The sequence below is a fragment of the Chaetura pelagica genome, unplaced genomic scaffold (genome assembly GCF_000747805.2).
Source record: "Chaetura pelagica isolate M959 unplaced genomic scaffold, ChaPel_1.0 scaffold90, whole genome shotgun sequence".
NCBI classification, from domain to species: Eukaryota; Metazoa; Chordata; class Aves; order Apodiformes; family Apodidae; genus Chaetura; species Chaetura pelagica.
Genome location: NW_009953496.1, coordinates 18,726,810 through 18,754,039, shown reverse-complemented (window position 1 = coordinate 18,754,039; position 27,230 = coordinate 18,726,810). Strand labels below are relative to the sequence as shown.

The following is a 27,230-nucleotide window of genomic DNA, read 5'->3' as shown; positions in this document are numbered from 1 at the left end:
CAGGAATGACGTAACAAATCACTCTGCGTTGCTGCAATTTTACACAACATTGGGTAAGATGTACTTCCCCCTATTAAAAATAAATAAGCACGACCTTACTGCATCTGAAATTAGCAGAAAGATTTACAATTTAACAAAGACAAAGAGTGAAAAAAAAATCTTAAATTACAATGTTATCTGAATTAAATAACTAAGAGATCTGAGAAACAAATAAATTAAGTGGAAATCTTGAGGCTAACTTAAATTTGACAACTCTGCATAGACAACATCAATTATACCATAGCTTAATCAGTAATAACAACTAAGTAGAAAATTATTTCATTAGCTAGACAAAAATAAGACAGGCATGGTTTTGTGGATACAGACTTCACAGAAGCCTTCTCAAAGTGACATTATGTCACCATGTTTCTGTAAAGTCACATTAAGGTTATGCTAATTTTGACAGGGAAAGGCGCTAACACTGCATCCTTGCTGGACATTTTACAGTGATTTTTTGCAGGAATGTTTCTGCAATCAATCAGAAACAAACTTAGCTTAGATTTGATCTAAAGCAGGATCTGACCTGGGAAGACAGAGGAAGGGGAAACTCCTATCACTTGTGGTACACATGCAAACCACAGCTTTTCCTTAAATTCTTCAAACCTGTGGTTAAAGGTCCTGATATGAACAATTAATCTTCATCAAAGACTAATAGCAATCCTGTTTCCAGGAATTTAAAATCTACTTATCTAAAAAAACTAACTCCAGAAGAAAACAGAGGTGGTATTAACTGCTTTGCTCCACAAACCAATAAATTCTTAGATGATGATTAACAATCATCATGCTGTACATCTACTAGAAACAGTCTTCCTTCATAGACTTCTGACTGTGGTCTATTTGTTCCCATTAAATGCATCACACAGCTGAGTACAAGCCTGCACAGTAGGGAAGTGCAAATGGGAGATAAAAGATAAATGGAAACAAAGATATGAGTAAAATATAACATTGTAATAGTATCTGAAGCAGTAACAAAACTTAAGTATGGAATTAGAAATTATCATCTGTGGAATTAAACAAAACTATGTTTTAAGCTGGTGACTCGACACTACTTAACCTATTCCCATATCTTGAATTTTTTGAGACTACACTTAAGAGATACCTATTCAACATTACTAGGCACTACACGTTTTCCAACTAATTCTTCAATACTAGACAAGCTTTATTCAAAAATGTGTTCGGCCTGCAGTGTTTTAACTTGTTTTCCAAATGTAACCATTTTACAGAGAATCAACATCCATGTAACTTAAAACAGACATACATAATTTTTTTTGACAGCACCGTAGCCATGACATACCTGAGATTTAGAAATACAGATTCCAGCTTTCCCCACCTCTACCCTCACTTCACCTCTCATCACCCCTCCCCTCTGAGAATATCCAAAACATGAGAGATGAAAGCAAGATCTTTTCTGTGAAAGTGGTTTACTTAATTCAGGATTTTTCTCCTTATCCTAGTCTACCTAGATTAGTTAAGCTTCTGGAGTATCTGCTTGATCAAAAGAAAAAACAACTTCAAGGAGATTCTATGAAAACATTTGGGAGGCTTTCCTCCCCTAATCCCCATTTTAAGATACAGAACAGGTTAAAAATAATGCTGTAGAAACATCTTAGTTGTGCTAACTTAAGGACTGGGTCATAACCTTCACTATATTAATATAGATACACCACACACATAAAAGTACTCTTTATATATTTATAGTATTTAGGAAAACAGAAATCATGCACATACTCAACATGATTACAGCAAATAGCAGGCCTTTCAGTTCCCCTTACATTGAGTCTAACTACAAGTGTTTCTCAATCCATATAATCAAGCCCATGCTGTTATTTAAAAAGGGAGACTCTACCATATATTGACATATCTCAAACATAAATCTCTAAGGTATTTTTTTTTCCCACTGTAATCTGATTGTCTGCAGAGATGAACACCAGTTTGATGTACCTTTTATTCCAAAATACCTCCTAAATGGAGGAATTATAAGTCAGGAAAGGCTTCTGATTAGTATTGCTGATGAGTACGAGTTGTATAAATTTAAAACAATTTCATATTCAACAAAACCTGAATTTTAGCCCATAATTCCCTAAAAAGTAGTACTAAAGCATATGAACTGTCCAGTAAGTTGGCTTATTTTTCTCTCTCATTTTAACACAGTAGACACCAAAACAATTGCCTTACATTAAATTTAAAATAAAATTCCTAGAAAAGTTTTGTACTTCTGAGGAATTCTTAATATTAGCCCGTGGGTTGAAACTTGATGATTTTTAAGGTCCCTTCTAACCTTAACAATTCTATGATTCTATGATTGCTTTATTTTACTTTTTTATTTTAAGATAATTCAGAATTATAACCTTACGTGGATTTCAAAACTGCACAATTCTGCAGATATCAGTAAGAAGTCTTGAGATTCAGATACCACCAGAACTCCAGAATTCAATGAAATTACATTTCAGAGACAAGCCTCAAACACCCAACTAAGTTGCAGACTGCCTCATACCAACAAAAACTGATTGATTTTGAAACCTCAGCTATCTTGCTAATGTTGTAACAAAATGTCACAATGCAAATGCTATGCAGCTGGGGAACCTGAAATAAGAGAACCGTGTTTGCATGCTGGTATGCTGCTGTACCTAGGCATCTGACATTTTAGCACTGATCAATTTCCTTTTGAAAAAAAGTTGGATTTTAACCTTTCACAGCATGTTACAAATCTCCAGTGTTGCACAAAATTAATAAGTAATTTTTTGCCAAGGCATTCTAAACTATTAAAAATTGTTTCAGCAGCATTTACACCGAAATAGGCTCAATAAAAAAAAACTGCATTACGTTTATTCCATGTAAAGTGTTTGCACAAAATCTTTATGAACAGAGGTAACATTTTTCAAAACTAACACAACTGTTTAAGCAAAAACGCTTTCAACACCACCAAATATTTTTTTGTAATGAGCCCATATAACTTACTACATAAAGCATCTAGATTCTTTTCATACAGCATCACCAAAAGTATGGAAGAAAGGGAATCAGTAACACAGATTGACATTACTGGGCTTTTAGTACAAATATAACAACTCAGTGACATTTTCAAAGGACAGGAAAAAATTTCCCTCATGATTCTCTAATGGTTGATGTAAGCATCAATAAAAGGCTGAAAATGGTATTGTGGGGTTTTTGTTTGTTTTGGTTTTGTCATGAAATAAAACTTCACATTGCTCTCCTTCAGACACACCCCTCTCCACAATATACAATTCAGGAAAAAAAAAAAAAATGCAGAACGCAAAGTGGTCTTCCATGTCTTAAGGAAAGTAAATCAGAGGAGAGACCTAACTCCTGCCTTATTTAAAGAAGGAAATTCAAGCCTTAGTCTTAGCACTGCCATTTTCTTTTTTTAGACTCTAAAGGTGAGAACATGACAGTTATTATCCACGTTGCTTAAATGCTACACCTAGAAATTTAAAAGTGATACATAAATTGCTTTATCAGGTATCCATCATAAATTGTGTAAGTTATACCTATATAATGTATAGTTACATTTAGTCTGTTAAGTCAAGCTGAAAAAAGGCACATCTTACGTAGCAGAAGAAACAAATTACCAGTTGTTTAGAACGTCTGTGCTAGCATGTCCCAGATATTTGCCTAAAACTTTAAGAACTTTGAAGAAACCAAACTCCACTAATTTCAGTTCCACATTGGTCAAATGCAGTCAGAATAATAATTAATGTTTTCCTGAGGCATTTTCTTTGGAAAGCAATTTCTTTCTTTTTTCCACTTGGAAATGTCTAGCTTTCATATTTACATTGAGGTATAAGTAACATCCAGGTTGAAGACTGACATTTAGTCTTTAAAGAAAAACTTTTCAATCATTAAATCTTGTTTAATTGGTAAGTGAACTTTTGCTGGTTTTTGAATAATTATTACTTGTGGATATATTCCTTTCATTTGTATGTTAGGGTGAAAGATGTAAATGAGCCCATCTATTGTACTTTTTTGCATTCTAACAAAGTTGACAGTTACCAAGACACTAATGAGATATTTTTTTCCTGAAAAACAGATTATTAATTCCATCTTTTTATAATAGTGCATAGTGTCTTTCAGGCTTTAATTGTATGTAGATTGAAATAGCCACTCAGAAAGCTACCTTGTCAGCAAAATCCAAATGTTTTGTTACATAATATTGCTTCTCATGGTTGTGATGGTTCTTCAGTGATTTTATCAACTGTTTCACCACTGACTTGCCTTTTACCCATACCTTTCTCAATTTCTAACTTAGTCCTCCGTCTTCTTTGCATTTAGCTCCAGACAGCTAGTAATTTTAAAACTAAGGACTGTATTGGAACACTTATCTTCACAGTAAGCTGGAAAACAAAATTATTTACTCTATTCTGATACATACAAATATTTATTTATGTCTTCAATACTGTTCTTTGCTTCATGCACATCTTTTACTTCTTTTCAGGCACTATTTATGAACAAAAGCTTCTCAATTTTGCTGTCTTTCTCCTAGGTTCTCAGACTAAATATTGACTCCAGTACTCCAAGGCAACTTGGAATCTGTTCTTCCTACCTTGGCTGCTTTAATTAACTTGCATCAACAGAGCTTTTGTTATTGGAAGGAGAGAAGATCACTCAGCAAATGTTTCCCCAAGGAAAATTAAGAAAATTAAGGAAATCAAGGAAATTAAGAAAAGCTCTGCATACTCTGGTAGAAGTTAGTAGCCAACGCAACACAAGAAACAATGAGCTAGAAAGCATAAAAGATTCATTATTGTTTCATTAAGCACCCTCAAAGTCACTGTCACTACTGCTTTAAGAACAACCATAACCATGCTACCAAAACTTCTCCAGTGATGAAGACAGTATGTAGTCAAAAAGATAACAAACAAGCATCTATTTACCTACCCAGTCCACTGGATTCAGATCTCAATTTCAATATTCATCATCACTACTAAATAGGGGGTTTATCTATTTTTCTACTATGTAGATCATCATAAAAATCTTGAGTTAAAAAGTTGTTGCATGGCTACTAATCTTCACAAACCTTATCACTGAAGTCTTACGTAATTCAGAAGGTACTACAGGAAAAAATATATCTCTCACCATGTGAAAATCAGATATTATAAATCAGTTGCATTAAAGAACTTCAGAGAAGATATTTCATTTTCTTAACAGGATTTTTCTACTATGAATTAATTACTCAGTCCACTTCTGGGCTCCCAAGGACAAGAGGTAGACTTCCTGGAAAGAGACCAGCATAGGGCCATGAAGATAAAGGGACTGGAGAACCTCTCATATGAGGAAAGGCTAAGGCAGGTGGAACTGCTCAAGACTGGAGAAGGTTAAGGGGGAATCTTGCCAATACATATAAATGCTTGAATGAAGGGTGCAAAGGAGATGGAGCCAGGATCTTTTCAGTGGTGCCCTGTGACAGGACCAGAGGCAATAGGCACAAATTGAAACACAGGATGTTCCATCTGAACACAATGAAACATCTTTTTGATGTGAGGGTGACCAAGCACTAGTGCAGATTGCCCTGAGAGGCTGTAGAGACTCCATCCTTGGAGATATTCAAAACCTGCCTGGACAGTCCTGGGCAACCAGCTATAGATGGCCCTGCTTGTGCTGGGGATGTTGGACCTCTCTAGAGGTCCCTTCCAACCTCAGCCATTCTGTGATTCTCTGAAAAACCACAGGAAATCAGAAAAATTCTGCAAGTCAGCATGCTAATCTCAACTGCCCAACTATCAAACATGGTTAAAAAGAATCATGATTATTTAAACCCAAATACTCAACACATAACACACATCTCCAGTACTAAGTACTTCTGCACTACTACTAGCATTAGTGTTTTCTGTACAAGAACTTCCATTCTCTAAGCATCCTCAAAAGTCCACATTTTCACCTGCAATGTAGAGAAATTTTCAAAATTACTAGTGATTAGCAATTATACAAATTGTAACAAGAGAGTTATATCCTTTTTCAGGAGCTATAAGAACAAAATTACGTGATTTTTTAGAAATGAGATAATTTTATTCTTAGATTGCTTTCACAGAAAAGTAATTCACACAAATTTTAAAAGCACTTGTTGTTAGGGACAAGGATTATTTACTGCAGTCAACACTGCCCAAGGCTACATTCCTATTCAGTCTTGAAACACTAGAATAAAGACCTTCACATTCAAGGAAAAAGGATCATATTGCAAAATATTTTCTCTGCTTAATGGGCTGAGCAAATCACCTTGTAATGACTTTTCTTCCTTGAGAAAGTTACTTACAAATTAAATAAATTCAAGTGATCCCTCAGAATTACATACTTGATTTCTAGTCACAATAAATATAGAAAACATTTTATTACAACAGTCTGTGTGACATCAACCTCTGACTTTCAAACCTCAAACAAAGGCATTTGAATTTCAGTGTCTTATTTCTTATGTGTGGTACTGCTTGGAAATTATCGTTTTGTTGCCAAGAGTTAGAAAATAACTATCTTATAAAAGGAAAAAGATATTTGGAATACTTTAGTTCAGTTATGCATATTTTACAATATTACTGCTTTTTTAAGAAGTAAAAACAAATCTTGCCAAACTTTGAAAGAGTTTTTAGGCCTTAGCTTTCAAATATGTTCAAGTACCAATGATTACATTCTTATCTGTAGAGTCAAGAGCTAAAAACATGACAGGCACTCACATTTATGCTGCTAAAAACTAGGATTAATCTGAGCCTACTTATCATCATTTTCAAGTATTTTACTTAATGTCAACTCTAAATTGCCTGCAACAGCAATGACATTTCCCAAATATGTGTATGAGTTCATATTTAAATATTTTATTTCCAAAACAGAAAAGGACATTCATATTTTGGAAAGCCACTAGCAACTCCAAAAATATGCAATGTTTTTATTTCTTTCTAAAATATTTATTATTTTAGTTTGTATTTATTAGAAACATTTTAATTCTGAAACACTGACATAAGAACACTTCCTCCAGGACTCAAGTTCTTGAATCAGAAAGCTAAGACTTGAAAAAAAGAAACTACTTAATTATAAAACATAATATTGCTGCCTTATATTAGTTGTCCAAAATGAAATCTTCATCCTACACATGCTCTTGTAAGTAAGCCTCCTAATAAACTCAAATACAATGTATCACCACTGCATTTCAGGAAAGAAGCTACTTTACACTTATGTCCTCAAATAAAGGTGGCATTAAAAAAAATTTTTACGAGGAACATACTCCCGAAGCATTACTCTTTGAACAGATCCAATATCCATTTTTTAAAGTGAGACCAACATTTCGTAAGGCAAAACCTGTGACTAAATATCCTCTGTATTCTTTGCATTATTCTAGCATTCTTCAAACAACAGCTAATGATCAACTGGGAACCATGAAAATATACAACAGGTATGGGCCAAGTATCTGATGGCAAAAAAAAGCAGAAGTTTGGTTCCTCCTGAATTACAGAAGTTCACCACCCTTGGGGTAGAGGAGAACAGGATGTTATTACTACCAACAGAGGACCACAGCCTTTAATTACCAGTTCAAGTGCTTATATTAGCCAAGGAACTCATGCTGCTAGCATCAAATCTGTTGCGCTGTGGAGTTGAGTAATTATAAAGCCCTAAAGGATTTAAGCTGCTTACAATTACTTGTAGCATGCTTTCGTGACATAAAATAACCTTCGTAGAGGAAGACTACATGAAATACACAAAAATCTACACTCTACATAGTTCAGCAAAGCCATTGTTAAATATAGTATAAAAAAATAAGGTCTATTTACAAGTTAGAAATAAGTAGACACAAATACGGGTCAGTCTTGTTCTGGGTAGTTTATCAACATAGCAATAGCAAATAACAACAAATAACTTGTCCAGGAGAGTCAATTTACTATTTATTTTGCCAACTGGTTCGGCACACACTTGGACACCAAGAAGGCTCCAGTGATCTTCTCAGATGTGTTGAGTGGCACTTTTTTTTTTTTTAATGGTCATTAAATACTTCATTTCCTGAAACACACTAATGACAAGTCCTATTAAGCATATCTCCTATAACATTCAACATATGCCATTATCACTAGGACTATAAAAAGAGGGATTCCATATATGGACAGGTCTTAAACTTTAATTTCTCTTTTTACAAAATTTCTCAAATGATTACTGAAAATCATGTGAAATGCCACTCTCCATTTTACATAAGTAAAGTAGCTTCTTTTCACACTAACTTGTGACCTCTTCAAAACTAAGTGTGTACAGAATATTCAAAGCAGGAGAAAAATTATCTAGGACAAGGATAATGAGGTTACTGAGGTTGGGAAAGCAAAATTGTTTTCAAATATGTACAAGAGACAATGGAAGAGATTAGGAGAAAACAGAAAACAGCTCGGATAAAATGTCAATGTAATCACAGTCACCCACAGCCTATACATGACATTGTTTTAGGAAGCAAGGATTAATGGGAAATTATTTGTCTAAAAGATCATCTCTGTTCTTTACAGTCAACTGAGTAAGCTAAAACCTAATTGCATGTGAGCCCCAAAGTTAATGTATTTCTTTATTTAATTTCAAACTTTCTGCACCTAATACCTGGAAATAGAGGTTGGAGCCTGGAACAGGCTGCTCAGAGAGGTTGTGGAGTCTCCTTCACTGGAGACATTCAAAATTCGCCTGGACAAGTTCCTGTGTGATGTGCTCTAGGTGATCCTGCTCTGTCAGGCAGGTTGGACTAGATGATCTTTCAAGGTCCCTTCCAACCTCTAGGATTCTGTGAAGTAGCACTCAGAAAGTAAGACTTAAACTGTATTTGTCCAGCTCTGATTGATTAGATCATCCTCATATACAGCAGGGGTGAGGGGTGGGGCAGCTTGCCTGAAAGACTTCATTTGATACCACCCCAGGTAACAGCAGCAAGTAGGCTTATGATATGGAGGTTAAAAAGATAGCATCATCAACCCACTAACAACTTATGCCAAGTCTCTAAATCAGAAAACAATAAATAAGTGAAAAACAGAAAACTAAACCATTCTCTCCATTCACCTTGTCGTTAGTGATGCAGATTTTGTTTCAGGAATGACATTCCAAACTTCACCATTCAAACACCACAGTGACTGTTCAAAAACAGCAGTGACACATATCCTCAATTTTAATTAAATCAACAGTAAATTCAGTGACTACACTGATAGGTGTGTTTCATTTTCCTAAATTAACGTATTCTTTTTATTCAAGTTTGAGATAATAAAAAATCCTTAAACATACACATTTAAAATGTACCTAGTTTATAGAACCCCTTTAATTAGCGACTATAAGCACTTACATGCATTCTAAGGTACATAAAAATTAGCAATTAAATCTTTTTCTAAGCAAAAGAAATATTTTACAATTACTATCTTGCAAAATTTATTATATCTTCACTTTAACTTATACAATGCAGTTCTAGTGTTGGTTTAGAATCATTTTGTATACCAAAGACATTTCACTCCATTTTACAGATAAATCAAATTTCTCTTTGTAATTACAAATAATTAAGTAAGCATATTTGATACTGTCCTTCTTCAAGAAAGACTTCCAGTTTCATGGTTCTGTGGTCAGCAAAAGGCATAAAAAATCCTTTCAGGTACCCAAAGTATCTTCAGATACCTGTTTTTTAGAAAAAAATCCCTGTTTCTGAGGAGGTGCTTCTCTGCAGGGCCTTCTAATCTAATGCTGCATATCTAGACCATAATAGTTGATTAAACTGTATTTGCAATGCAATGCAGTGTGCAAGTATATACAGCACACTGAATTGTGACTCAGACTTCATAAAGAAGGCTTATAAATGCAAGTATCTAACTGAAAAACACAGGAAAAAACTTTTATCACTAAGGTATCACTAAAATCTTATCATTAGGATTTATAAATCAGAGGTCTAGTACTTAAGCAGTACCACTTATTACTTTTATTGAGAAAGGCTGTTGCAAATTGCAGGAGGAAACTTTGTCACAGGAGGAAAAGAGCAAAACTGAGCTATAAGTGCTGCTAACAGACAAATTACATCAAAAAAATGTGTCAAATACTTTTCAAGTCTATATTATTGCTTTACCTTGCTACAAGATCAGCCAACTGCAGAAGCAGATAAACACATTCCAAACTGATAGATTTTGTTACTCAAGTTTGTTGCGTTTGCCTAGCCAGGTTTTGATGGAGGGAGGTAGGGGTTACTACAGGAGTGGCTTCTGTAAGAATCTCCTAGAAGATCCTCTATGTCCCATAGAGCCAACAGCAGCTGGCTCCAAGATGAACCGGCACAAGCCCATCAGTGACAGTGGTAGCACCTCTGGGATAACACAGTTAAGAAGGCAGGAGGGGAAAAGGCACAGGAGGTGCTCCAGGCTCCAAAGCAGAGATTCTCCTGCAACCCATGGTGAAAATCACTGGGAGGCGGGCTGTGCCCCTGCAGCCCATGGAAACTTCCAACCCCTAACATTCTGTGATTCTGTGAGCAGATATCCATGGACTCCTGGAGGACCCCACACCAAGCAGGTGGATGACCAAAGAAGGCTGTGACCCCATGGGAAGCACGTACTAAAATCATTATGTTAGCATGGAACTGCATCTGTTACTTACTGCTTCCATCCACTCCTTGGTTATCAGTCACAGCATGACATAACACAGATACGGAGCTGAAGGCAACAGAGCCACACATAGCTCTCTGCAGCAGCAATAAGCTGCACAGCAACCACCTAAGCTTAACTTTTTTTTTTTTTTTAAGGTTGTGACTCTACCAAGAGTGAGCAGTATGGTTCACTTATTTATTTATTTACATGTAGGTCTCTGTAATAGACCTGGGTTTTTTTGTTTTTTTAAGCTTGCTACAGAATTGGATTTGTTGCCAGGCAGGGAACATACAACAGAACATAAGACAGATCTGGCAACGAAGAGAATGCAAATAGGAAGCAAGTCTGTGGGAAATAAGATTGCATTACTAACTCAAATGTAAACTGCCTTGGCTAAGCTGATTCCAAATCTTACTATTTACCCAATGAAATAAAAAAGCCCTGGTTTCTCTAATAAGTCTAAAGAAGGTGATAAAGAATTTAGAACACTAGACAGCTAAAAGACGCTGGACATCAAACTCAGACTGCAGCAATGACTCAGAAAACTGAGGATGAGGATGGTCACTTTAAGAAGTAATCTGGCACCCTGGGTTTTCTCCTATGACTGCTGCTTAGAAGACATGGAAGCTACATAAAGGGATTGAACAAGATATGGTTCAACAAAGCCAATAAATTAAAATTAAGTGAGTTGAAGTGAAACTTCTAACATTGCTCTTGAGTACTATGTAGGGAGAATTATGTCATATTATTGCCCGCATGTTCAGGTATCAGAACAAGGAATGGTCACCATATCTGCTTACGGTAATTTTGAACACCAAAACATGCAGTTGCATACAGATATGTACATCCATACTGAAAACTGAAATACATGAACAGATCAGCCTTATTACTGAGCTTTCTATAATGAGATTTTTAAGACAGAAATAATATTGAGGTTCCATCATCACACTGATACACTTTAATCCAGAATTTCTCCCACTTATAGCACGTGCTGTGTCTCAAGTAGTTCAGTTGCTATTAAAATAAGACAGAAAAAAACTACTACTAAAAAAAAAAAAAAAAAAAAAAAATTGAGGGTCACTCAAGGCATTAAGGTAACTTAAAATTAATAGACACACATGTAAGGTAATTATTGTAGTATGTTCAACTGACAAGGCTTGATTGAAGTCAACTTCCACCAGCATGGACATATTCACAACTTGAACCAACCCATGACCTGAGCTTCTTGAAAAGTTTGCTCTGTTCTACGTTAAAGACTTTAAAAGTCCCCTCCAGACTATCTGTAAGGAAAAATGTAGTTGACAGGGATGAGAAGGATGCATAAGCATCTCCCAGTTGCTGGTTCTGAAAGACATCAATGGATTTGCAACTAGTAATGAGGACTCTTGCTCCATCAAAATACCAAAACCAAAATCAGTGTAAGAATGTAAAAAGCATCTGCAAAGAACAACTACACTTGAGAGATCTAGATACGGAGTAACATTTGTAAATTTCTTTATTCCTTCAATGAAAATGGAGCTTGAGGCTATCCCAAACTCTTTTAAAACTTGACAGTTGCAAACATGACCCAGTATAATACAGTTAAAACTGAACATCCGCTGCAAACACCCTACATAAGATCCTTTCCTCCTTCCCTGATGATGTGTTGAAGATATGGGTCTGTGGAGGTCAGATCAGTGAAAAAAACTGAACAGCTCAGAACTGGAGGTATGAATGAAATCTTTTAGACATAACCTTGTGATATTAACTAAAGCTTGAAATATGCCCTTTCTATAAGAAACCTGACATGCCATTTCATAACTGTGCTTACAAGAATAACAATTTGGGACAGAAAACAGTACCACTGTGACTCCAGAGCAACAGAAATAGTCTGTGTTGTTCATACAAAATCAAACGCTGAACATGCCTCTAAATATCCAACTGGTAAAGTTATATCTGCAGTGATCCAATAACCTACCTTTGCAAGAAAAACCAACCAGACACACATCTTAAACCATTCAAAGAGTGCATAGAATAGTAGTCAGATTAAGGTTAGGTGCAATGAGTATGACCATATCAAGGCCAAGAACAAAGCTCTGAACACAAGACAATTCTCACAGCCAGATAACCACTGATGATGATGATGCATCTGCAGTATTTTGGGTCAGCAAAGGCTTGAGGGAACCTGAGAGGATGCTAAAGGAAAATGCCAAAGTAATAATCCAAGAAAGCAGAAAAGGAAAACAGAAGCAGAGTTTTTAAAGCAGATGAGTAGCAAGTTGATTAATAACACAGTTTTCCATTTCATGGATGAGTCCAAATAGCATTATTTTCCAAGACCACAATTAGTTGGTAAAATAATACTCTTGAGAATCTTCTAAAGATGGCGCAAAGCTATTAGTGTATATTATTATAAAAAGGAAGAATAAGTGCCCACTTATTAAGAATACAATGACACTAGGAACAAATTAAGTAAGACACTAAAAAGAAACCAACAACAGGAATTGTCCATAAAAATCAAAGCTAAACAATCTCGACAGTAATTTAGAGAAAAATGTAACTGCTCGTTTACGGTAAGATACTTCGTTTAGTTGTTGTTAAAACTTACAGAATTAAATCTAGTGACTCAAAGATTAACCTATATAGCAATAACATCATTAAAAAAATCCATATTACCTTAGACACCATCAAATGCACCAGGAGGTATTAAAAAACAGAATCAGCTACACATCCCAAATACATGAAAGACTGGTAACTGTAAATGATATATGCAAGCAATTCATGAGGCTACTGTTTAGACATCAACAGAATTTTTCAATGTTAATAATTTCTTAACTTCTGTTTATCAGTTCATACTGACAGATACCAGGAAATTAATCACAGAACTAAAAATTAATGGCATTTAGTGAAATGCTTATTTGCATTTGGTATATACCAAGAGAATAAAATCAACCTAATTTACATACTTTCTGCATTAGACGAAATACAACACATTTTTCTTCAGAATTAAGAACCCAATCTAATGCCTTCATCTCCTCCTTAAAGAAATACCACTGCTACACCGAAGGGCTGCATTCCATGCACAATTTCCCTGCATTACCTCGTTGAGCACTCCTGCGGTGCCCTCTGATGGCCAAGGCCAGAAGGTGCAGATATAACCTCAGGCCTAAGCACCAGGGGACACACACTTTAGGTATCATGGGTCAGAAAATAAGAACCATAAGAAAAATGAATTAACATTAAAATGCATTAATGATTTTAAGCAAGACTTGATGTAAGCAAGCCAGAATTTTCTCCCAAACCTCACCCAGTAACTCTGCTGACCAGAACTAAAACTGCCACCATAGCTTAAAAAGAGTTGGTTTATAAAACACAAAATTGATAAAAGTTGCTCCAAACTCCTCACTCAGTAGGTAAAATCTTCATTTAGACTGCAAGACAGAAGATGCGGAGCTGCAGCAATGTGGTGAGAAGGCTTATACATAGTGCTTAATTTTAGCATTTTGTCTGGGTTTTTAATCTGCTTTCCTGAAAAGGAAAGATTACTCAAAATTCAAGTCCAGCATAAAAAATTATGCCTTCATAGAGGTCTCTGATAAAAAGCTGAATAAAGGCTTCAGGAAAAAAAAATAAAATAGGAAAATACTGTAAAAGCTAACTTAAAAATTGACAAAATTATCTAACTCTGCACTTTCCACACTTATTATTTTGCATCCTGAAAATATAGAAAATTCTTTAGTCCAATCATCCAGTCAAGGCAGCATAATTGCAGCACCATTTCCAAGTAATACTAAAGCTACATCATTTAGTTATATTTGCAAAGAGTTGTTTGGATCATTGTAGTGACTGTAGACTAAAGATTACTGCACATCATGGAGCTAGGGATTTCCTTAAGAGTAAACCCAAGTAGACACAGGCCTGGGTTGTACTATATTGCATGTATAACTTGGCTTCTGGTGTGCCACTCATACCCCTTGGCTGCAGGACAAACTCAAGTGGCTAACTGTAATGAAGCAGCCTGTGGGCAAATCACATCATCAACTGAAACACCTGCATGTCCTTGTCTTCATTTAAAAGTGTGGCAAAAATTGCCATGTGAACATGTAGAAACAATTAACAGAAAATTCTAAGCAATGTTTCACTAAGACTGACTGTCATTCTTACTGAGATCAAAACAAAGTGGCAGTTTCTGATACAAAACAGTCATCAGGCTCAAAGGGTAGCAGTTGATGTTTTGTACACTACCTGGAGGCCAGTTACAAGTGCAGCTCCTCAAGTGCATGTCCCAAGAGCTATGCTGTTTAATAACTTTACCAATTACCTAGAGGAGCCAAAATGCATCTTCATCAGGTTCATAAATGTGAGTGCAGGGAAGGCAGTGAATGCACTGAAGAGCAGTGCTGCCATTCAGGGTGATCTGAACAGAGTGGAGGTCTGAGCTAAGAAAAACCTAATGAAATGCACCAAGCAAAACTGAAAAGTCCTCCACCTATGCAAAATAAATCCCTGTGCTGGTACAGGATGGTGGCCAAATCCTTGGGGAACAGCTCTTCTGGAAGACCTGAAGATCTGTTAAACAGCAGCCTCAAACTTTGTCAGTAAAGGCAGGCAAAAAACTAAATTTGTCCCGGTTTATTAACATCCTTCTTGTACCAGGGGCTCAAACACTGGACATGGTATTCTAGATGTGGTCTAATGAGTGTTGAGTAAAAGGGAATCCCTTCGCTCCTCCTACTGTGCTTCTTTTGATACAGCCCAAGGTACTGTTGACCTTCTCCGTTACCAGGATGCTCCGCTGGCTCATGTTGAGCCTACTGTTTGCTTAGATGTGAACTACACTAAATCAAAACTCTAGTGCTTATACCAAAAGTTTAAGAAACAGGATGACATAAACATAAGTAATCTCATCAAACTCAGATACACATTCCCATTGTGGCTGCTTTTGTCTATGTATGCCATATAACTGGTTTAAGGCACATGCATCAGCAGCTAGGGAAGTTCTTTGTGTCTGTGACAAATTTCAATATTTTTATCAGTATTCACAAGAAAATATAAGGAAAAAAGTTGGAGCAATAACTTGTTAGATGATAGCATGTTACCATCTGCTGTGCAAAGTAGTAAATTTCTATGGTGAACATGCCTTTTAAAAAAAACCCAACAAACCAAAATACACCATCACACACAAGCAAACGCCTCTTCTGTTCCTCAGAGTTTTCTCTGTGGCTTCCAGACACTGTCACAATGGCAAAGGAGGTTATAAAAAACATAAGAAAATGGGTTTCTTTCTTGCAAATATTTCATATCATTCTACTACTCATAACAGTGTTCAGGACTGAGGAACAGGAAAGGCTTCCACCTGAAATAAGTGCTTCCAGTGACCCTCAGATAGCTTCTGCACAGAAGCTAGCAATGCAGACAGAGCACCCTGCACAGGGCAGGCCAGAAGCTTCTTTCTCCCCTACTCCACAGCAGCTGTTTAATCCCTCAGCAGCAGAGCACAGGTTTATGCTCATGCATTGTCTGCTGTATTCCCCTTTCCATCAACTGAATTGAGGTACCCACACATCCACTCATGAAACATTCCAACTTGTTAAAAGAGCAAGGTACTAGTCTGTGGATTTCACAAGAATTACCATTATCTTTGAACTCTACTAAAATCCCCAAAGTCACAGACCTAACAGTGCTGGTTTCAAAAGTGCAGCTTGGAAGAATTTTTCATTATTGCCTCTCTAATTATTACTTCTATCATCTCTCTGCTTTCATTGCAGGCTCTAGCAGCATTATCCTACATCCTAAGAAAAATACACAGATGGACAGTTTTCCACTAGGAATTGTGCTGATAATGCAAATCAGGGGTTACTCTCCCCAGCACAAATTTAGGCAAATGCACATCATTAAATGATCCACAACACCCTCTCCTTATTCGTCACAAAATAACTTCAGATCAAAAGTCCAACTGGACTTACTATTTTAAACTGGATAATCTAAAATTGGCTAGCTGTTCTATGAATGATTAAGTACTCTAAGGGTGGAAAGAGAAAACCTGAAGATGCCTCTGCTCCAATGGTCTTTGCTTCTTATATAGGAGCATACCAAATCTAAAAGCAGATTAATCACAAAACTTTCATTTGTTCAGCAAAAACAATCTTGGGCAACAATTTAAATAAAGTCTAGAAGTATGTTTCAAAAGAAAGTGTGATTTGCCTTTGAAATTCCAGATATTGAAATATCTAACAAGACAAAATGTTATTGTATGTGACACGTATGACATTGATTTTAAATTTAAATATATTCTAAACTAATTCATATCTCTTATTCTTTAGCCTACATCCTCTGTTACACTTTTACTTATTTGTTCATGCAATATGAGGTATCATCAACTTTTCTTGAGAAACAGGTATTTGCTTTCTGTCACTGAAGGGTGTTACACAGCTAGTGCTCTGCAATAATGCCTGGGAAATTCAATTCTTCCAAAAATTACTTTAAAACCTTGTCACTTGGAATAAGAATTGATTAATATTTTTATTCATTCACTTTGACAACTGTTGGAGTTCTTTCCACTTTTTAAAGAAGCAATTCAACATTTCCACGTACTCCACAGAGGATTCTTATGATTCACAGTTCAGTTTTAAAAAGAAGGTGGGGGATGGGCATATTTCCATATTTTTTAAATTCTTATTGTCTGTACATCAAAAGGATGGAATAAAAAAGACAAATCTTCTGGGATTAACAAAAATGGTAAAAGAAAAATCTTCATCTCATTTTGGCAGCATAACTAGGAAAACAACAGGGAAAATTCATGGGGGTTTCTATTACGTAAGAAGCTTTAAGCACTATAAGCAAATTTAATACATTTCTTTATGTACATATATAAACTAAGGCCTTAGTCATCAATAAACAATGTAATTTTGCTAAATTCATGACAAATAATAGAAAACAATTGTTTTCTGGTATTTGTTCAAGGCTACAGATTATTTAAATTAAACATCAGTCCTTACAAACAGAAAAATACTAGTATTTACATAAAAAGGAATTTGTTTACATAAATACAGGAAAGGAATTACAGCTAAAAAGATCTTTCCCAAGCTACATATAAATTGAAACTGCTTATCTTCATTGGTCTGTTTTTCCCTGATACTTCAGCTGATTACTTTAGTCTTAAACTAGAGCAGGGTAAATTTAGAATAGACATGAGGAAGAAGTTCTTTACAATGAAGGTGGTGAAGCAGTGGAACAGGTTGCCCAGAGAGATGGTGGAGGCCCCATCCCTGGAGACATTCAAGGTCAGGCTTGATGAGGCAATGAGCAATCTGATCTAGTTAAAGAGGTCCTTGCTCACTGCAGGAAGTTTGGACTAGATGACATGTAAAGGTGCATTCTATGAATCTATGATTATTTTTTGCCTTTTTACAACTCTGATGCTGAACAGCTAACTCAGTATACTTTTGAAATCTGTAGAGCACATACAAGCTTTTACAAAATTTTACTTATAGTTGAGACTTTCCCGTGACCCCGGATGCTCAGTAAATCCATCACCACCTTCAAAATCCATTTTCACTATAAAACATCTATTTTGCAGCACTTCTGTGCTTCCTCCCTCAGACAGATGAGGCATCATCAGACAGATGAGATTACACAAAACATTTACATATATGTTTACACTTGCACAGAATGAACATAACTCATGGAGAAATTATGGAAAACGTCTCCTGGTTTTCTACTTCACCGTAATAGAAGATTGAAGGAGTAAAAAAAAACAGCCCAGGTAAGGCCATACAGATGCATCCGCTAATGTACAGATTATTGCTGATAGATCACCTCCTCCTTAAATACCTCAAGGTAAAAGAAAGTTACTTCAGAAAAAGAAATTTGCGTTCACAGGAATGTCAAAGTGCTCCACATGAAGACACCATCCTCTTTTGGGACTCCAGTCCTTTTAAGTCCAGGTGGGCTTGAAACACTAAAAAACTGAGGCAGATCTGTAAAGGTGGAAGACAGCAGCATGGAGGCTTCTCTTAAGGAAAGCTAACTCAGTGATATTGCACACTCAACTTTTGATTCATTGCTTTCTCCAGGCTGAACAGAACACATGAAATACCTGGATATGCAGATGCAATATAGCATCTTCAAAGTAGGCTCCTTAGCAAGAGCAAGGTAGCTTGCATCACGGGTCAGTATTTCCCTGTAGGTTGCTAATTCGGAAATTTGGGGGAAAAATAGCAGAGGTGAACTGTAAAATAACGAGATAATCCAGCAGAAGGTAAAACAGAACAAAACAACCAACCAAACAGAAAATCAACACAGCAATGCAAAAAAAGACTGAAAACCCATGTCAGACACCCAAGAGAAAATTAGCAAGGGAACACCTGAAAAATCAACAGAACATAAAACACTGGTTAATCAATTTTAAAAATTGATTCCTGCAGTCAAGGTATTAGGGATAAAGCCATACCCTCCTCAGGCAGGTAAGCTGGCAGCCACTAGGAGGAAACAAAATTATGATCTAGTAGGAGCCTAGCAGCAGAGTACAGGCCATGCAATGGAACCTGATGCTCTCCTAGAGACAGTAAACTTCACAATCCAGAGCTGCAAATTGAAGTCACAGCTGGGAAGGGAGTGAGCCAGGCAGGGTACTTCAACACGCCAAATACCATTAGAGACAAGTTTAACTACCTCAGCTCCACATTTGACACCTAATTAAATCTTGTTTATAATATTTCAGGAAGACAGCACTTCAGTGATTTCAGTGACAGCTTGCCCATAAGACACAGGTGTGCGTTTGTACTGTAAAAATTCTGCTCAGCTATACCGCCTCCAAAACACACTTTCCTATTACCAGGAAAATATTCTGACAAATAATCTTAATTTATAAGAACTACAAAAAAAGTCCATGTCTTCTCTAGCATAAATGCACAAATTAACAATTGTAGAAGAAACACAGAGATGAACTTCCCTGTGAGAAAATGAAGTAAAATAGAAAGTCATACAATGAGACCACCCAGAAATAAGCTGCATCAACAGTGGCAGTGACTAGCATTTCTAAAAATACTCACTTTGTCTATATTTAAACCAGTTTAAAAATAAACGTGCAGTAAGTTCAAAAGGCATATTGCTACAGTTTTTCTTCAAAAGAGTTTTAAAACACTTGAGTTGTGAAATCGTAAGATTATTGGAGTTTTTTAATTAGTCCTACAGTAGAATTTATTTTAAACACATCTTGGTAAAGGGATTTCTGAGATGAGACTTGTGTGTACTTTGTTCTTACATTTGCTGCTTTAAAAAGTGCTCCAGCCTCTAGAAAGATTCTATACATTAATTAATCAAGTGCCATCTGGTATGACTATCAGTTGTTAAATTTATTTCACAGAACAGAATTACAGAATCATTTTGGTTGGAAGAGACCTTTAAGATCATTGAGTCCAACCATTAACCTAACACTGCAAGTCCACCAGTAAACCATGTCCCTAAGCTCCAGATCTACATGTGTGTGGATTCTGCACTACTGAAAGTTGTTTCCCATTTTTACTTCTGACTGACAAAAGGATTTAAGATTTAGTTCTTCCTCAATAGTCAGCCGATCTTTATCACTAGTAGGAATGGCAAAAAAATGTCAGTACCATCTATGCAGTATACATTCACTAACTTAGGATATTTTAAAACGTTACTCAGAAGAACAGCCATTCACCATATTTCATGGAGAAATCTAAAATTTAACAAAAATAATTTAAAAAAATCCTAATTGGAAAAGTAGTTACCACAATTTTTACTGATTCGACCTACTTCTGTTTGTATAAACTTGAATGAAATATTTTAAAACACAATCCTCTTCCCGTCCTTCCACATTCCATATTTTTTGCAGCCTTATTTTTCCTAATCCAAATTGTTACTTCTAACTGTAATAATAGTATCAGATACTACAGCTCAATTATGGTCTCAAAATAAGTTGGCATGACTCCAGTTCTCTCTTGAACGCTTAATCTGACACTCACTACTCTACTCATTCCTTTTAACATCTACAAAACCTACCAACTCTGTTGTGACTACTCACAACAGCAATTCCTATGAGAAATTGTATTTGATATGTTATAAAATACTGAATACGGTACATTTACATTTAACCTCCCAGCATTATTTACAATTAGTATATACTAGCAATCTATGTAGTCTCTGAAAGAAACAGTAGAGGAGATAAAACATGGAAGGATGGATTTCAGAAAATAGCCCACAATGGGATAATTCAAGGGCCATGACAAAAAGAAGATCCACAAAGAAAAGTCCAATGAGATAGCCATTCTGGACTCCGGCTTGAGTCCCCTCTGACACACAAACACATGCTCAAAGTAACTTTCCCCTATTTCACTTCTCCTCCTCAAAATATCACCATTTTATTCAGTAGACCTGTGCCTTAGACTGTGCCCTTACAGTAAAATACTCCTCAGAAATAAAGACCAGCTGCTTCTCTGAAAAACTCTCACAACAAACTTTCATCTGAGAGATTCAGAGGACAAAGTCACCGTAATCACATTTTACCCTGCACTGCCAAAGTTATTACCTTACTAACCTTGTACGCGCATATTATAAAAATCATCCATTTATGTTTCAGTGAATTACTTTAAGTTAACACTGGGAACAAAACACCTGAAATGAATTTCAAGTGACAAGACCATCATCAATCATACTTTCTCAACATTAATGCCACTACATAGAGCCTTCTGCTTCACTGCTTGAAAACATAGGTGTTTTAGGAAGAAAATGTTTTGCAGGTGGTGCCATATATGCTGATACTTTTCCCAAATTTGCAGATTTTTGAACACATCATAAATTGACTAAAATGGCATATTTGATTAATATCTAATTTTAGAGGTAAATCATTGCAAATATTACCCCAAATAGTGAAAGGAATAAACAAAAAAAAAAAAATACAAAAAAATTTAGAAAACACCAGTGAGGTCCTCCTTTTGTGGGAAGTCCTCAAAACCCAACAATTTTATTTGTAGACAGTTTATGGGATTAAACAAAATCATACTTCAAAGTAAAGAAGTGTAGGCATTAAATTAAGAAAAAACACATGCTATCAAGCCAAGTTATTACTGAAGCTCACACTGAACGCTGCAACACTTTGAGCAGGTGGGAAACATGGTCCACCCCTAGGCCCACTGCAGTTAATCACACAGGGCAGGAGTTGAGGCAAACTGCTATCCAATGCAAACTCCTGTTCAAACAAGTGGCAACAGCTAATATTAAGTTATTTCCTCAATTTTATGAGGATTCTGCAGATAAAGGCAAGTGCTAGCCAAGGGTTTGTCAGCCTCCTCTGTCCTTTCTCCCTTTTGTCCCATTTCAGATTTCTCTGGGGCAATGCTCTTCTGTGCAATACCAAAAAAAACCCACAGCTCTGATATTGGTCTGCAGAACCATGACATTATGCCAGATCTTCTGATTTCAAGAAATGAAAAATTAAAACAACTATCCTCAAAACAGAAGATCCAACACAGCCAATAGTTTCACAACCTAAGTTCACTACATGGCTGCAACCAAAGTGCAGAAAAGCATTACTGCAGAAATGTGTGTGCATTAGTGTAAACACAATGAAAACCTCATGAATAAAACATAATGCAATTTGAATTAACAAAAATTTGGTTTAAGTTATAAAACAATTGCCAAGCTAATATTATAACTTACTTGAGCTACAGAAAATGTTTAGGCTTTCTACAGTTTAATAATCATCAATGGCACAAAGTAAATTACTTGCCATCAAATGGGTCAGAGAATACAGAAAGAAGGTCCTTGCAGTATCGATTTTGCACATAAAATTAACTTCTTCAGTTGCACTTGCAATTGCCAAGAAGGCTTGAGTAGTATCAATTCCCCCTAGTACTGAGCCTCAAGAAATACCCACATAGTCAAGATGTCAAACTTATTTTCAAGGATGAAACAAATCACGACAGCTTCATGGGCTTGATTCATAAGCAACTGAAGCACAACTCTGACTAAACTGAATTTGTGCCAGTGTCAACATGAAACTTTATTTAAAAAGTCAGTACTATGAATTACTTACTGTTGTCTCAAAGCTCAGTATCAACACATCAATTCATCCTCCTTATATTTCTAGAATCACCATGCAACATGCAGAATGGTGGTGACACGTGCCTGACATGTAGTGAGCAATGTATAAGGCTAAGTGACCACCCAAATTACTCTATGCTTTGGAGACCTAGGAAGAGTAACTTTAACATGAGCACACTCCCATAAAGTGTAACATCTTCCAGCGCCTCGGAAAAGACAGGGCAGGCTTTCACTGTGAAATCATTCCTGTGCAGGGATAACTTCTTCCAAAAACCTGTGCATGTGACTGCTTGGAGTAGCACCAACCAAACCAAGCAAAACATACCACAGTGAAAACAAACAGCAACACCACACTTGGAAAACTATACTGCGCTCATGTCGAATAATTGAATCGCTAATGAGAGCCTAAGAAAGATTCCTCAAAACTACATGCCTGAAAGACCATCTTTCCACTATTTGTATTCAAGGTATTTTGTCCCTTAGAGGCTTGCCAAAGCCAGAAAGTCAAACCACCCCACAGAAGATCCAAGTATTTAGCCTAATTTTTTGTCCCTGTGAATATACAAACCCCTTCTTTAGAAACAGCATTCAAGCCTAATTTGAATTATCACACCATTAAGATCTTTAATTCTCAAATTCTAATAAAACAAAAAGATTGCCCATTGGAAATCACTGAGAACAAAGTGTAAACAGCCAGAGGCTGTGAAAACACCAAAACATACTCCCAAAAGCACACATAAGTAATGCTTACCAAAGTAGTAAAGTTATCAAATACGTTTATTAAGAGACAGATCAAATAACAAATCAGTGATGTTGTTTAAGGCTTTATTACTTCTTAATTAAGTCTGGCCATGATGTACAATTTCTGTGCAGCCATGAAGGCTTCCATACTATCACAGTGCTTGAAATTCAGCACTTTTCTTGATTCATTTGTCCTTTGCAGCAGACACATACCAAATAGTATTTCAACAACTACTTTTCACAAATTATACTAGAAGCCTATCATAACTTGTAGTACAATGTGCCTCCTCACTCCAGATAAGGCTGAGGAATAAAGGTATTTTGCTAAAGATTTACCTCCTAATTTGTATGCTGTGAAACAGCAACCATTACCACCTTGAAATTTTAAAAAGATTGCTTACATACAGTCCTTTCTTTAGAAGTGTATTCTTATAGTTCCAGTGAAATGCCAGTAATTATAATACTTTTGCTCCAGTGAAAACTACACTAATAATTCTACTACAAACTGTCACAATCCAGTTACACCTCTGTTTGGCATAACAGAATGTTAGACTGACCTCTGTAGAACGTTTTCAGGCTTCTCAGCTATTCACGCAACATGCAAGTTCCAGAAGTCCACGAAACTTCTGACAAGTATTTTAAATAGATGCATATAACCTGCATACTAAGCCACATTTCTATAGAATGCATTCATTGTTTTAAAATCCCACGTGTTACCAGTTTTCTGCAGGCATCACCATTTTTCACTGCCCATTACATAAACCCAAAGACTCCAGTTATATTCAAAATTAACAAAGTAGAAAATTAGCATACTGGCATCATCTTAAAGAAACAAGTCTTCATTTCACACTGTTTATTCACTGAACACTTATGGTTGACTTCCATATTAATGTGACATAGCAATATAAGGCTTAAAAAACATTTTTTAAAAGCAATCTAAACTGCTTTTGTGTTACTCAACACCACCTTTTCTAGCGCTGAAATTCTGTGCATTATACCTGATCACCAACTCTTAAACCCTGTGAAGACTCTAATATTGTACAACTAGCAAATCCTAAATCGTTCACCAAATTACTAAGAAAGAACATTCACATACAGTATTTACCATCGGTGTCCTAACTAGATTTGATAAGATTCATACAGTGAAGACTACTTTTGCCTGACATGGTCTGACTTATCCTCATTTCAGTTATCATGAACAAAAGAAAAAAGAAAAAAACCCAGAAATCACTATTTTACTTGTTTCAACAAAAATCTGTTGCAAAATGGCTTGGAAGAAAAGACCGACACAAAGAGAAAAAACAGTCATGTGTATGGGGCTAACATTTTGAACACGAAGTCATGTTACTGTCTATGTGGGAAACAATTTTAAAATCTGCTATTAGAAACTTCTTTACAATGCACATCACATGCTACATTCCATATAAAATTAATGAACTCTCAGCTCATCATTAACTTTTTTTTAGTGCTGTCAGCACTTTGATAGGGTTTCTGTATTCTCCAGATGGAAACAGATAAATTTAAAAATCCAAAAGGCTACTGTCCAAGAGTGTCACTAGACAATGCAGCAAAAATTATAAACATCAGACTTGAGCAGACTTACCGCCAATGCTTTAGATAACTTTGTTCGGTAGTTATTCAAAACAATCGCATCAATCTCCTTTAGTGGCACATATGCAAAGCCATCTTTAACAAACACTCTTCTGGCTCTAAATAGATCCACAGCATCTGCAAGTTCAACCTGAGAAAGAAGCAAAACCCACACTGTGGAACAGCAAAGAATTGCAGTAATGATGTTTACAACCCTAAGATTCAAGATGGACAAGTTAAAGCTTTAAGTCATTCTCTTGCCTTTTAGCAAAGCTCTGTGAGGGCAAAAGATTTTTTCTGTTGGCCTTCTGTTTCAGACCTACTGAAATACTTGATTCATGTAGGCAATGTATAGAAGGTCTCGGACACAGATCTGGAACCCAACCAACTTCGCTCCAAAGAACCAGTGGGATACAGTAGTTATTTCTTTCCTCTCCCTTTGCTCTCTTGCAAAAAGTATTTCAGACTAATACAATCAGAACAAACCTAGTTTCAGCAACATATATTTGAGAATGTCTCCATCCTAAAGACCATTTTTGTGGTGAAAGACAAGGGATGGCAGAAAAGGATAGAAGACTCTAATGGTAGTTCAAAGCTCCCTTTATTCTCTCAGTCCTTCCCTCTACCCTTATACTGACATGAAGAAGAACCCTCATTAGTCTCAGTTAATTTAGATACTTCGATTAACAGTTAGCAATACTATTAAATAAACTTTTAAGGAGTTAACTCTTAGTTTAACCGAAGGAGAATTAATGCAGATCTGTGGAACTTAGAAATTTCTACTTACCTTATAGAACATTTGCTCTTTTACTTTAATCATACTGAGGCCAGGAGTTGATGCTAGGAGCTCATTTGCCAACTCATTTTTCAGGTCTTCAGTAATCTAAAATTAAGAGCTAGTTTTAAAACTGCTGAAATACTTCAAGGTTTTTTTTTTAACTAATATGAGTTAAAAGATGATTTAATCTGTAAACATATCCTCACTTGGTAAAAAGTACTACATATTCAGCAAGTTCTCACTAATTATTAATTAAGCACAAACCAGCAAAAGCATGGTCAAAAGTGTTAAATAACGTTCCTTCTGAAGCAGCAGTGCAGATTTTAAAATGTAATAATTTTAAACAACAAAATAAGTATAAACCACAATTTTTTAAAACCTAGCTTCTTTAAAATAAAACTTCTGAAAATCCTTGCTCGTATTTAGATACACTGCAAGCATTAAATTAAAGCATGACTCAATGACAGTTAGGACTTAAGCAACTTTCCCAGATTCTTAACAAAAACATAGGTCTCAACTCCTCTTTCAAACCAGACTTTTAAAAAAAAGTATGTATTCATGGATTTCTCTCTCTCTCCTGTTTTTCTAAGAAAAAAAGAACAATGCCAATCTTATTGTTTAAATGTTAATGCTTTTCCACTTCTTGAAACAGGTAAGTTAAGCAGTAATACTCTAATTGAACAAGTACTTAAGCCAAAATTTCTAGCTTGAAAAATAATGGACAGTGTTACACTTCCTAATATAAAAAATGTAAATACTGCAAACACAAATATATTTTGCTTTTTCACTACTCAATAACAACTAAATACAGCAGAAAAGTCATGCTTAAAAATAGCATATTATAATGATTTTACCAGTCATTAAATAATGTTTCATTTTTATCCAAGAGAAAACAATTAAAAACAAAATTTGAAATCAAATTGTTCTCTTTTAAATCATTATTAAGCTCAGGCCTTTAATACCTGAAAAAAAGTAACATAAGAATTATCATAGATAATACACTCTGATAAAACAGACCATACGTGCTGGTAAATCAGCAATGATACCTAGGAACATAACTAAAAGCAACAGCAGTCTTGAATATTTGCACAGTGTGTTCTTCATAAAGCATAATTGAAGTAGTCCTTGAGTCATAGTGATTAAGAGTTAAGGAACACAGAATACCTTCCCAAAACATAGACAGACACAGATGTCACCAAAAACGTCACACATCATGTACATAAACTGGACATGTGCTCCAAAACCAACAGCAAGGTGAACAAAAGCTGCAGTCAACATAGCTTTTAGAGACTAGTCAGGAACCAAGCCAAGATTATCACATGCAAAAGACACCCAGACACCAAACACAAGATAAAGACATTCAGTGTCCTTTTTCATGGAAATGTATGTGCATAAGCAGCTCAGTTTATTCTCTGAATGGGACAGAATATCTAATTTGTTGACTAATATGCAGTTAAATGGAC

The 27,230-nt window shown here is 35.8% G+C and overlaps 1 protein-coding gene across 1 annotated transcript in view; it reads right to left on the bottom strand.

Moving 5' to 3' along the window:
- The window catches only part of PRIM2 (primase, DNA, polypeptide 2 (58kDa)), an 84,115-nt gene that overhangs the window by 38,053 nt on the left and 18,832 nt on the right, over nucleotides 1-27,230 (bottom strand). The window contains exons 6-7 of the mRNA XM_009999273.1: nucleotides 25,777-25,872; nucleotides 25,003-25,140 (exon numbers count right to left, since the gene is read on the bottom strand). Coding sequence (XP_009997575.1) covers nucleotides 25,003-25,140; nucleotides 25,777-25,872 — 234 coding nt within the window. The remainder of the gene's footprint in view (nucleotides 1-25,002; nucleotides 25,141-25,776; nucleotides 25,873-27,230) is intronic.